The sequence below is a fragment of the Fukomys damarensis genome, unplaced genomic scaffold (genome assembly GCF_012274545.1).
Source record: "Fukomys damarensis isolate Sample0158 unplaced genomic scaffold, DMR_v1.0_HiC HiC_scaffold_29, whole genome shotgun sequence".
NCBI classification, from domain to species: Eukaryota; Metazoa; Chordata; class Mammalia; order Rodentia; family Bathyergidae; genus Fukomys; species Fukomys damarensis.
This window is the reverse complement of record NW_022900941.1, coordinates 5,241,566-5,255,666: the sequence shown is the minus strand read 5'-3', so window position 1 is coordinate 5,255,666 and position 14,101 is coordinate 5,241,566. Positions and strand designations below refer to the sequence as shown.

Genomic DNA, 14,101 nt, shown 5'->3' with positions numbered 1-14,101 from the left:
AAAGCTATCTCACACCCATGCCTGGGCCGACGGTCTGGCAGCCTTTCCCTCTCGGCTTTCGTTCTTGCCCTTGCCGCACACTTTACCCTGGACACATTAACCTCTTTCTCGCGATGGGCTTATTCCTTGCTGCAGTAGCGTGCCTGCTCAGTCCAGTTCCCTTTCTGTCAACTCCCATGCACCGATCAGGAAGAAATCATTCTGTTTATTTTTCAGAAGGGCAAAGGCATCGTTTCTTCTCACTGTAGTGAGGTATGACAAGTGTGCTTTTTCTAAGTGGGAATTTCAGTCTTCCCAGGCATGAACCATACGGTGAAGCTGCCATACGTGTTGGCGTGAGAACTCTCAACCCAGAGATGGAACTACAATCATGTGACACAGTTGTTAGCAACCCTTCTACTATCCCTTATATTTAACACAGCAGAAGTCACTCGAATTCCAGAACTTCATAATAAACAGGACAACACCAATGGAACAGCAATGGCACATAAGTACTCATTTAATGTTGATCTTCACATGCATTGTATCTTCAAGAATGCTAGTGGCCTGGATCACCTAAGGATAAGTCACATTTCAGATTGGCTCTGGGTTGATATACATGGTTGCTTTATTGGTTAGTTGTATTTTATTTTCTCGAAATAAGTGAGCCAGGTGTGGTAATTGCCGTAAGAAGGCTGTCAGTCTCTTGTGCACACAAAGTTCTACTGGTCTAGGCTCCATTTTGTGCAACATAAATCAGAAGCTTTCTTGCAGGTCAGTGCTGCTTGATTGTCAAAGCTGGAAGCAGAGAGAGGCCAATGGCGATCTGAGGTAGCTTTAAGTTCTACTTTAAAATAACTTTCTCAGTGCCCCTTCCTGGTGCTTACAACTCTTGAAGTTCAGTGGTCTCTATTTGTACCTCGGTCACTCATTGGAGAGTTTTCATGCAAACAGATATGAAAGGGACACTGGTTCAACAAACAGAGAGTAATGCAGAAATGGGATACAGAGCTCATCGCTTTGTCAAGGTGGAGAGGAAGGTAGAAGGCCAGATAACAGGGGGGTCTGGCCTACAGAAATTTGGATTTCTTCTGCCCAGGGCCAGGTACAGGTCATTATGATGGCACTGGCACCTCAAGTTGGAGAACTGATTAAATCTGTCATCTACATATTCACAGGGCATTTTATAACTTCTTTTGTTACGTCCTAGGACATCCAATCACTGGAATTAGAAAGAGACATATGCAGTGTGTTAGGATGGGGATCCTGCAGTGAGTTTGGAGACCTTGTACCTGATAAGATTCGCATCAGAGACAAACTTTTTATGAGTAAATTAATAACAAATGGCCAATATTAGAACATTCCTTTGGAGTTCATTTTCTGCAATGGCCACAGAAGGTTTCAGGAGGACGACTGGCAGCTCAGGTGAGAATGGGGAGACAAGTAGAAGATGGTTACTTGGTCACACACAGCATAAAAGCGCAGGTATCCTGAGGCTTGAGTAGGGGTTGGATGGCACTGTGGAATCACCGCGATCCACTGGAGAGATGTCTGCAGCCAGAGACTGGAGATTGGATGCGTAAGTGTCCGTGGCAGAGTTCCACTGTCCAGACAGAGGGAGAGCAGAGGTGGCATGGACTCCTGATGTAACACGTGCCGAAGTGGGCTGTGGAAGTCCATGCTCCCCCACACTGGTCGTCACGATAGGGCAGGGGTGATAGTTATTCTCTGAAGATGTGTTTTGATTTAAAAGCAGTGATTCAGCCCAGGAAAGCCCTTGTAAATTGAAAATATCATAAATTGGACATGCACTGCTCACACCTTACCAGGCGGGGCAGTGCTAAGCACTGTGCAGGGCTGCTGGCTGTTCAGCCTCTGGGCTGCCTGGGAGCTGTTGCCCAGACTTCGTCCAGCATCCCAGGAGAGAGGGGTGCCGGCATAGCACAAGCTTAGCAGAAGGTCACAATTCAAAGCTGGAAGCATGAGTTCACCTACATTCATATCGCTTTTACGCCACCGCACAGTCTTTAGAAAATCCTGAGCCGAATCATCATGAGCTCCTTCATTGGAGGTCGGGCTCTCTACACTGTTCCCAAAGTCTGAATTATTCTTTTACACCAGAGGCCGTAAAAAGGTGAAGGAGGCTGGGTGGGAGTAACGTGGATCAAACATACCCTTTCGCCAATATTAGAATGCGGCTATGTTCCTATATTGCAGTTGAGGTCTGAGAGCCCTTTTAGCCTCATTAAATAACAGTCCGTTCCCGGGAAATGGCAGCAGATGCCCCACTGCTGCTCTAAGAGGCCATCACAGGGCATGCACTGTAAACAAGAAAGACAAGGAAACAGAACATAATAATTCAACAGTTTAATTCTTCTTTGAACCTCCTAAAATCTAACATTTTACAATCATTCTCGGCCACCTGTAGTGGCTGGCTTTCTCTTCTCTAAGTGCCTGTTGAAAATCTATTTCTGCACATACCTCTGCCGACAAAGTCTAGGACATTAAAGTCTGAGTGGCTTTATCAGTTTTTGTTGTAATGCTATGGCTTGTGTATTAATTAGCCTATGGCTTATTAACTGTGTTATATCAAATAAACCTATTTATAATTTGCTCTGGACTTTCAGTCTTTCCTTAGCTTTAGTTTGCACTCTTTTTTGAGAACATCATTTAGAAAACTTCACGAAAATTTATGAAGTCTTCCCTATTTCAGGATATATTCTCACAAAATATTTTCACAAATACATTGTATAGGAACATAGCTCTGTTTTATTTTTGCGAGTAGTGTTTGTATTGCTAAGAGGCTGCTAAGTACAGTGGCCATTGTTGATGTAAAGGCAGAAAAGTCATTGAGGGCCCTTTGTCTGTCCATTCCTGCAGTCATTCAGTAAGTTTCTAATATTGCACGTTGTAGCAATATAAAGGTAATATTTGTAAATGGATAGATTCTGAAACAGCTACATAAAGTTTGGTGCAGTTACTTAAATCACTTTCAAGAAGTACTGTGTCCCAGGGACAAGGACAGACATTGCAGTTTAAACAAGACACAATCCATTTCACCAAAGCAACTAGCACCTTGCTGAGGATAAAGAGTGGAAATCATCAGGATTGTTACAGTTAGCACCCAAATATCATCATTTTTTTTTTTTACTACCACTTCCCTGCTTCTCTTAAAAACACACTGTTAGGCAGCACCATGTAACTGACAGCCCCAGGTTTGAAATAACACTATTATTTTTGTTGTTGTTGTTTTGTTTTGTTGTTTGTTTGTTTGTTTGTTTGAGACAGGGTCTCACTATGTAGTTGAGACTGACCTGGAACTCACTATGTAGCCCATGCTGGTCTCAAACTCACAGCGATCCTCCTGCCTCAGCCTCCCAGCCACTACGCCCAGCTGGGTTCCCATTATCCTATGTCAAGGTTGTGGCTACCAAACTCAGTTATTGCCCCTGTCATATTTTTCACAGACTGCAGTTAGGCAAGTTAATAACATCTGCTTGGCAGCACCTAGATGATCACGATGTTGCAGCCAGAGAAAGTGTCAATATGGGTGGGCTGACTCTAGTAGGATGACTGCTGAACCCAAAGGAGTCACCGAATGCTGACCTGTGTAGTCTCCACTGCTAAGTCCAGTCCTGTGCTTAGCCTCACAGTTCACCCTCACTGTGTTAGCTGGCTGAAAAGGTTGGGGGAAGAGGTCAGCCCTTCACCATCTCTTCGGGATCATCATCCACAAACCGAGGTGGTGTCTACCATCCAGAAATGAGCATCAAGGCCAAAGAAGTAAAGCTGACTCAAGCATCCCCTCTTCCTTACTTCATGTAAATTCTTCCACTTGCCTGAGCATGGCAGAGCTCCTCCTGGGGTCCTTCTTCCATTGGTTGTTATCTTTGATGACATTAGTGCCCTACGAAATGGAAGGTTCCTCTGAGGGGAGAGATGGGAGGCTGCGTCTAGGACAAATCCGCACTCTCTCCATGTGAGCATGGCATGGAGCTCCATGTCTGACATCCTCAAGCTCTTCACCTATCGTAAAAGAAAGATTAACTTCTGCACTGTGCTACTGCATAGGCCTAAAACCAATGAACTACTAGAGCAGGAAGTTCAGCTTACGAGGGTGCTTTTCTATCAAGCAGGAAACCCCAAGTTTCGTCCCCAGCACCACACAAATAATGAATAGATAGACAAATAAATACTTTAAGGCAAAAATCAATGGACTGTTTTGTTAAAGATTATACGCATAATATTTAATAGTAATGATTATACAAGTCTCATTATAACCATAAAAGGCCTGTGTAAAAATTCAGCGTAATACTAACATGGGATTGGGAGAAACAAAAGCCAACTTTCTGAGAATCAGTCTTGGAATACCATTCAGAAATGGAAACGGGAAGGATCTGCCCTTCTGCGGTGTGTTCATGGCAAAAGCCTCTGAGTCACAGGGTGACGTGAGGACTCTACATTCATCGACCACTCAGCGGGAGGATGTATGCAAGTTTGGTAAGGTTAAATGTGTGCACGCGTGAGGAAGTTGATGAAAAATGTTCTGCTGCAGGAGCAGCACAAGTGAACAGGAAAAGAGCCAAGCAAGTGGCTGGCATGGAGAATACTCGAAAAACAGTAGCTGTGATGTAGCCCACAGCAATTACTTTCTTGCAGAAGCCTGACTTCACTTACATATAGAGGTGATAATGGGAGCAAAGTGAAAGTTTCTTAGACTGTAGGTAGCACCTCAATGATCTAGTCTTATTCTGGTGAGCTTGGTGAGGGTGCCTGTTGTAGCTTTCTCTGGGCTCAGTCTGCCCCAGCATCTAGTGCTAGGTCCCTAACAATCAGGATCTGTAAGCTCTACAACACTGCGTCAGCCTGGCCCGGGCCCTTTGAGTATAAGACATAACTTGGGGATAGGAAGTATTGAGAGTGTGAGACTGTAATCACAGACTGCAGGATAGTGAGGTACAGAAAGTCTGAGTAACCTGCTTGACCAGTGTCAGTCATAAGAGACTGCTGCCACTTCTGAATGGCAATTCAGAGTTCCTTCTCTTCAGAGTATAGCATCTATGATATAAGGAGAAAATAAAAGTATTTCCAGGTCATAAAACAAAACTTTATGTGGATAGACAATGAGACATTAAAGATATTGTCAAGATATATTCTGCCTACAAATTACACAGACCTAAGAGGGATGCCTCGTCACCTTCAGAATGGATAGTTTCCTGTTGTACGTCTTGTTAGATGAATGATCTCCAGACCCAAGGAATCATGTCCGGGATTGATGCCCCTACAGTCAATAGGGAATCCACAGTGGTGAATGAAAGTCCCTCTATTAGGTTATAGGGAAACATAAAATTCTGTACTCTATAGAAACTCTGTACCCCATATCCTCTTATTTTGCCTATGCAAATCACAGATATAAACAGGATTTTTTTTCCTCATTGAGTTTATTGGTACATTTTAGGAATGCAGTACAGTTACACTCATCATTGGGATCTTGTACCTCTATATGACAGGTCTTGGCTCTCATTTTTTCCTTGTCCCTGCCCTCCCTTCAACACCTCCTCCCCTCCCCATTTAAAAACATTTTATTTCCATTTTTCATTTTCTCCTATTTTTTTCTTTCCTTTATTACCTTTCCCCTGCCCTTCCCACTTTCCCTGCACCTTTAGCCCCTTTCTTCCTATTTCACAATGTCAGTTATCTCATTAGGATCTTATGTACTATTACAGTTTCTCACACCAGGGAAACTGTTCGGTATTTACACATGTGTGACTTATTTATTTCACTTAGGAGCATATCCTCAATATGTATCCATTTTCCTATGAATGAATCTAATTTCTCATTCTTTATGGCTGAGTAGTATTCCATTTTATAGAAAAACCTCACCTTCATTATCCAGTTTCCAACTGATGGGCAAATGGGCTGTTTCCAAGTTTTAGCTATTACAAACTGTGCTGCTATAGACATGGGTACACATATATCACTGTGGTATGATACTTTTAATTCTTTTGGAAAGATACCCAGCAGAGGAATGGCTGGGTCAAATGGAACTTCTAATCCTAGTTCTTTGAGGTATCTCCATATTGATTTCCACAGTGGTTGCACCAGTCTGCACTCCCAGCAACAATGGAGAAGGGTTCCTTTTTCGCCACAACCCTGCAAACATTTGTTATTATTGATTTCTTGATAGCAGCCATTCTTTGTGGGGTGAGGTGGAATCTGTGTTGTTTTCTTCTGCATCTCTTGAATGATCAGTGATGTGGAACATTTTTTCGTATATTTACATGCTGCTTAGCACTTCAAAAGAAACCATCAACAGGAGCTAAGAGACAACCTACAATGTGGGAAAAATTTTTTACCAGCTGCTCCTCAGACAAAGGACTATTATCTAGACTATATAAAGAACTCAAAACAATCAGCCCCTCCCCAAATATAAGGACCTGATTCAAAAATGAACATCTTAAATGAACAGACATTTCTGAGAAAAAGAAGTAAAAGCAGCAAGTAAATAAATGAAAAAATCCACATCACAGGAACTTTTAAAAGACCCCAAGTTCCACGGTGAAAAGCATTTCTGGGGAATGAGGCCAGCCTTCTGTCTGGGCCAGGTGGGAGTGGCAATGCGGAAGACCAGTCTTGCCAAATAAAGTCCTTCTTTGTTTGGAGGCAGCAAAATGGCCAGAACCTTTGGCAAACATGTGGGGTGGAACCCTGGACTTGAATCTCAGGAAGCTCTTTTTCACCAAGCTATTTCTTCTTACGCAGAGCTGTGCTACAGGAGTAGTGGCAGCATAAGAATTCAACTTCCTCTTTCTTTTTAAGCCACCTCAAGATTATATCATAGGCATCACTGTATCAGGGGTCTGAATTCACAGCTAGTGGGTGTTTTCTGGATAATAGAATTGTCAGACTGTTCAAGGTACCTTCGATTCCCAGGGATTAGGAAAATATAATCAAGGTGATTTAAGAGTCTTTGAAAATGGATTCCATTAAGTAGACAAAAATCACTTTGGCCATTTGAAAAACCAAATAGCATTTTAATTGGCTAGTGTTGGTTGTACATGGGCAGGCAGGTTTATCTGTAAATTCTTGAGCCTAAAAAAGAAGACAGGTGATGTCTCAAAGTGAAGCAAGCAGCACGGTGGCTTGCCAGAAGACACCTGTCTTAAAGAAGAAGCAGGGATAATGAAACCCTTCTGAGTGTGGTCAGTGGTAATGTTTGTGTGACAACGTGACTGTGCATAATTCCTCTGAATTAAATATTTAAAATGGTTAAATGGTAAAATTTATGTTTTGTACATTTTTCCCTAATAAAACAAACAAGCAAAAAAGGATGAGCTGTAAGCCTTTGGATCACATGTGAAGGAAAAGATAAAGTTTTCCAGAAATAGTTCAGACCATTGAGAGCTGTGAGGCATATTTCTAGTGGGCCAAATATTTCTTGGGTCATAAGTTCTTTCGCTTTGGCTTGAAGAAGAAATATGAAATGAACTACATATAAATCTGAGTTTTCCCTGTCACAGTTAACAATGGCACAGTTGAAGAGTGAAAGCTATAGGAATTTCATTAGATTTGGAATAGGACAACCATGGAATTAGAACTCAAGCCAATCAATTAGCAATCAAGTGGGTGATTTGGAGATTATTTTCTTCCTCGCTTCTCTTTTTTTAAAGTCTGTTTTTTTTTAATCTATAAAATAGAGATAATTAATGAAATGTACATAGCATAGTGACTGAACTGAAATAATGACAACTATTACTTCAATAAAAACCTTAGAAGAGGAGATCATCAGTTCTCGCCCGGTCCTCAGTGATTATGATTAGGAAGACTGGGATTTCATTGTATTATCCACTCTGTTAAACTTGTAGGACTTCTATGATGTGCCAGGATTGCTCTTTTTATAAATTTTGGCTGGTCACTCAGTGTGGGGGAGAGGAGTTTCTTAAAGGATAATGTACAGTCTTTCAAAAAAAAAAATGCGACAGGCAAGGAATTGTCACACAAGTCAGATGAAATCGGAGATTTTTTTTTTTTCCTGAAAGACTCGGTGGAATGGCGTGTGTGGCTTTGTGCCCTGCTCCTTTGCCCCGGGGCCTCACCAGGTCTCTTTGTCCCCCGTAGACCTTCTCGGGAAACATGAACGCTGACAGCGTGGTGCGTCACAAGCTGCTTCACTCAGTGAGGGCCCGCTTTGTTCGCTTCGTGCCCCTGGCGTGGAATCCGAGTGGCAAGATCGGCCTGCGGGTGGAGGTGTACGGATGCTCTTACAGTGAGTAGCACATGTGCCGCTGAACCCTGCCGTTTGTCTCTGCGCAGCTCCAGACACAGGACCCGGGCCCTGCACACTGAAAAAGAACACGGTTGCACGCAAAGTTATTTCTATGCCTTCAATAGTGTGTGTGCTTTAACCAAAAACAGGACAAATATACTTCTCTTTAAGGCTCAAGACATTTTGACACAATGATGCAGCAAGGCTCAAGCAAAAGTTTAATATTATGAGCTCTTGGTGGGGGGGTTGTCATTTGCAATAAAAGAACTTGTCACATTCGTTTTTTCCCAGAAATGAGGTGAGTTGATATGAAGGTCTTCTTAAACTACAAACGTAAGGGAAAAGCCTTCTCCTTCACTTGTTCTGGAAGGAGGAGGATGATTTCAATGCAGTGCTACTCACAGAAAGCTTCTCTAGAATTACGATGTGCGCCCGTTTTTTTGCAAGTTGTTTATGCTGAATTTGAAAGTTGAGCTCTACCTTGCACATACGGAGAGCTGGAAACATGGGTGAGGTTGGTAATCACTGTAGAAGAAGAAGAAGAATCCGAATCATGCAGAGAAGCTCCCCATCCCATAATTCTCCCCCATAGGCTTCATACTAAAATCCAAAATTGCTTCATCGGAAGTTAATTTTCTGCTATAAGCAATGAGATTCCTAGTGTTACAACCATTGACCTCTAATGAGTAAACACATTTGATTCCCCAGGATTTTTATTTAAGTGAGTTCAGCAGGTTTCTGGTTTAGGTTGTGGGAGTGCCTGATATTGCACATGCCCTGTTTCCCACACTGAGATCAACCAGAAGCCTGACTTAGAAGCTCTGTAAAAACACATTTCCCTAGTTACACTATACACATGCAAAATTAATATTTCTGGGAATGGGGACTCAGAAAGCAAATGTTAATAGCTCTCCAGGCAAATTATGGGTATAAGGTGTGTCTAGTAAAAATAAAATCCTGCACACAGGAGATTTGCTTGTGGAATGACTGCATTTATCTTGAACAAGCACTTTCAGACATAATGTGATTTAGAATACAACACCAACAAACCATGCGGCCATGGAATTATTTCCTTCTTCTCTTGCTATCAAGTTGCCACTACGCCAAAGATTTAGTTTTTGCTTTTGCTTTTGTTTGCTTTTAAATAGAGTGTAACAGTTAAATGCTATAAGAGATAAGAAAAATGATTTATATTATTTTCCAATAGTCTATTTAGGCCTAATCATTTCCCTACTCTTTAATATGTTCTCATACTTTATATTTTAGCATGGTTCCTGTTGGATCTTTCTCCTCAATCTTCACACTCATTGCTCACCTGCACTGTCTGCTTATACAGACTTACAATTTCATATAAACCACAGACTGCAGGCTTAAATGATGTCTTTGAGCTGCATGTCTCACTTTCTCTGATATGGACCCTTTTAGGAATCGGGTGACAACAAGAGATTCTTTCGTCAGAAAAAGTGTCCACAATACCGTGTAAGGCCTTCCAAGATACTTAGAGGTCCTTGAGTCTGCAAGGGTTCAGTTGTGGATTAAACTGAGAACTCCTGACTTTGAGGGATCCCAGGCCTACCTGTTCTTTGTCAGCTCTACACCTAGAACATCCTCTGTGAGGCTGAGTTTCCTTAGGGGAAGCATGGCAAACAGTGTGACGTTAACTACCTCAGTGAGCTGCTGGACAGAAAATGTTCTTTCCTGCAGCACAGCTCACAATGGAACCCTATAATCTTCAACTGGAATTGGGTTTTTTTCCCTTGGGATGGTGGGGAAGAGCACATTTTTTAACCTCTATTTAAAGCCAATGCTTAACCATGCCTCTACATCTAGCTCTTTCTTCAGCATGGTCTTACCTTCCTCTCAACTGGATTTTTCCAATAAGCGTAGAGCTTTACTGCATATGCCACTGAACAAAATAATAATAACAAACCCCCATGGCCCTATTAGAGCCTCTTCTTCTCTTTCTTCCTCTTCTTCACAGAACAGTTTCTTTCTTCGGTCACTATCCCAACCTGCTCTCCTCCCTTTGTCTTTAGACATCTGGGGGTCAGTTGAATGCATCAATGTGGCCAGGACTTAACCCCCAGTTATTCAACCCAAAACTGTTCTACATGTTGCTGTGATGGGGTTGGGGTCAATTAATTCAGATTATCCTAGAGAATCTTGTAGTCCTGATTCAGTCCGTTCAGACATTTCAAGAGCAGCTCTGAGATTTCTCTAAGGAAGAAGAAATCTGACGTGGTCAGCAGCTTCAGCTGCTGCCTGAGTTTCTGTATATCTTCCAGATAGACCTGTCCTCTGGACTTCACATGTTTTTAAAGAGCAGCAAAACTTTGTAAGCCACATCTTGCAGTAAATCTTCCAACATATGTACGCATCCTACTGGTTCCACATTGTTGGTTCCCCTGACCGAGGAAGAACGTTCCACCCAAACTACTTTAGCGAAGATACATCAGTGATACCCACACACACAGATCCAAGGGGCCACTTCACTTTTTGCCTCCATCTCTCAAAGTATCTGGTTCAAATAACAATTTTGTTTTTGAGAGTCCTGGCCTTTCGTCCTATCTCACTTGCTTCACTTGCTTCTTCTCAGAGCTTAGTTTCAGACCCTCCTGTATCTTCTTTCTACTCCCTAGGACTAAGCTAGATTCACAGAGCTCTAAGAATTCAAACAACACCCATGTGCTGGTCAACTCACATCTCTACCTCCTGGCCAGAGACCCAGAATTTTATATACATGCAATCGCCTACTTGATATCACCACTTGAAAGTATGATAAATATCTACATTTAGTAGGGCAGAAGTGGAATTCTTCATTACTATTTACCTCGGAGACTGGCCCACACCTACTGCTGTATGTCAGTAAATAGTACAAGTATCGCCCCCTGCAGGAGGCACTCGGATTGTTCTTCCAAATGCCTTCTGTCCTGCTAAGTGAGCTACAGATCACCTTACAGCCCAGCTCCTTTCTGTAAATCACATGTGAGATATGTGAAACTCTCTCCTCACACTGTGAACAGAATTCTCTGCCTGTGCCCCATAGCTTCAGATGTGAATTCCCTGCCATACCCAGTCTCCCAGACTCATGCATCACACAGGTACCAAAGTGGTCATTCTAAATGAGAAAATAAAATTATATCATTTCCCTCTCTGATTCAATTGCAATGAAATGCACACTCCTCAACTAAATGCCCTGCTGAATGTTTCTTGCCTCCCTCTTCAACTGCCTTTCACTTCTGTCTAGCCCACAGCCCTCTTGCTATTCTTAAAATATACTGGGATTTTTGTATTTCAGGACCATTGAATTCCCAAACAACTTTTCCGAGAATTGACACAGTTCACTGTTCCTGTTGGTCTAATTCTCAGTTTACCCTGGCCTCCCCTCTAGGCACACTTCCCTACTTTTGGGGCACCTGCTATTGACACGTGGTTATATGTTGTGCCTTTACTTACTTTACAGCACAAATGAGAATCCCACTTATTTGTTTTTTCTTTATTTGTTTGCTGAGGGCCTCCCCAAGTTCCTGCACTTAATGTAAATTTAGAGCCGTGAGGTAAGGCTATTTGATTATTAAGTGCCAGAACCTAAAACCCATAAAGAGCTAATTGGTAAATAGGCATTGATGCATAAATACACTGGTCAGCCCTCATTCTGTCAGTTAGGTAATGAGGTTACTTGTTGATAATATAACTGAAGTTTGTTTGGAAGTGATTTGATTTTATGGACTTAATAAATTTCATCAAAATTTTGTTTAAATAAGTTGCTTAAAATGAGTAGGAATTATAGGTCTATAACTTCTTAAGATGCATGAACTTTTATCATTTTGGACAAGTTGGCACATTCGGTCTTTCACTCATTTTCTACTCTACTCTACTCTACTCTAACTGTCACTAACCCTTTAGCACTTAGTATATTGAGCAACATGCAAAGCCCTAGAGATGTAGGGAAAAATGAGGATCATATTCTGAACTTTGAGAAGCCCCATGCTTGGACTTTGAAGCCCCTTTCAAACATTGATTTATTTGTCCTATAGTGGTCTGGTATTCATCTCCTCTACCTTGGCTCTAACCTTTGCGCGGGTTCCAGTTGTGACCCCGAGGTATCCAGAGCTGGGCCGGGTCCTGAGCAGACGGTGTGCACCCAGGGAGTGAGTGATGAATGAGGCACACAGGAAGAGCCTGGACTGGGTCACAGGCAGGGAAGAGACATGGAGATTAGGCTGATGTGTACCCAGTGGGAGGTGCATGGGAGGTCGAGGGAGTGTGGGCACGGAGGATGGGTCAGAGGCCCTCATCCGTGTTAGCCAGTTCCCAAACTTGAGGTCACCCTCTGGCACCAAGGAGCCCCACACATGACTGTAGGTTTATTTTACAGGCCCCAGTCACTCAGTGCTACTTCCTGGTGAGCCTTCACCATCTCTAGCAATGTCTCCCCATTCACTTCCCTCGCCTGTCACTTCCCGAGCTGTTCTGGAAGTTTCCTGATTTTCCAGAACCTTCTGAAAGGACCGGTGATGGTTCTGACAAAGGCTCTGGGACAACCAGCCCTTCTGAAGACCTGCAGTATTCCACTCCCACATTTCCTGCATGCCCCATATCTGACATCCACTCTGAGCTTCTTGCATACCATACTGACTATCTACTGCTACTTCTGTCTATAGAATGTTTTTTTCTCCTTTATCAGGAAGACTCCTACTTGGCATTCATCACAGCTCAGTTATCGCCTGCTTTTAAAGTCTTCCTGACTCCAGGACTCCACCAGCCTCCTCCCCTACCATGTACAAAGCTTCAGTCTTAGGTCTTCTTGATGAGGCTGCCGTGCTTCCTGATCATCTGCCTGATCTGGAAGGCTGGAATTAGCCCCTGCCTCTTTTCCTTGGAGCCACATCCATGTCTGGTAACTATTTGCTCCAAGAATATCTAGTCAGTGATTTTTTTGTTATTTTTTAATTGAACTGAATTTAAATATTACAGTACTCTTTCTAATGGATGACTTCCTTTCTCATATGCATATATACATAAATATTTTATGGGTACTAAAATGTGAGAGTTTATCAGACTATTCTCCTTTTTTCATTACATAATTAAGGTTATTATAACTGTAGTTCCCAAATTGAAGGTGTTCAGAGTCTCATTAGCCCATTTCAATATATTCTTCTTTAAAATTGCTGCACCTAAAAGCAGCATCTATTTTTTTAAGTATTTTGTTCTAAAAATAATTTGTCTTACATAACTTTACCCATCTTATAAATGCTAGGATGACCCTTTTGACATGGCTTTCAATTCTGCTGCTTTTGTATGACTGGGTTTTTTGTTGTGGGCTGCTCACACTGAAGGCCAGAGCAACAGACTCTCTTCATGCATTCCTAACTAAGATGGCCGGCTCTTAAGATATGAGTTTTGAATGATAATGTCCTGTGTGTTTTAAAAAGGAAGGAGAAAAGAATTCTCAACGCTTTCACTATAAAGAAACAATAAATGTTCAAGGTGATAGATATGTTTGCTTTTATTCAAACATTACATAATGTATACACATACCAGAATGTCCTATGGTGCCCCAGAAACATGTTCTAAAGTGTCAGTTAAAACTCATTTTAAAAAGTAAACTTAAACAATCATGAGACTGCTAGCAAACATTCAGTTTCTTTTGAGCTTCTCTTTTCTTACCTGAAAATGACACTGACAATTATTTTGAGGATGGCTATGAGATTTTCAGTTGTTTTATATCAAGCACATAGAGTTTCTAGCAAGGGGTCCCTGCTCAGTGACACCTCGTAGTAATGTAGCCACATACCCAGAGAAGAAATCTCCTATTGCCACTACTTTGCTGCCTTTTTGGAAAATACTGACAAC

General features: G+C 42.0%; 1 protein-coding gene across 2 annotated transcripts in view; it reads left to right on the top strand.

The window, feature by feature from the left end:
* Cntnap5 (contactin associated protein family member 5) overlaps positions 1-14,101 on the top strand; it is an 801,158-nt gene that overhangs the window by 350,334 nt on the left and 436,723 nt on the right. For both annotated transcript variants that reach the window (XM_010637689.2, XM_010637692.2), the window contains exon 4: positions 8,098-8,245. In XM_010637689.2, coding sequence (XP_010635991.1) covers positions 8,098-8,245 — 148 coding nt within the window. The remainder of the gene's footprint in view (positions 1-8,097; positions 8,246-14,101) is intronic.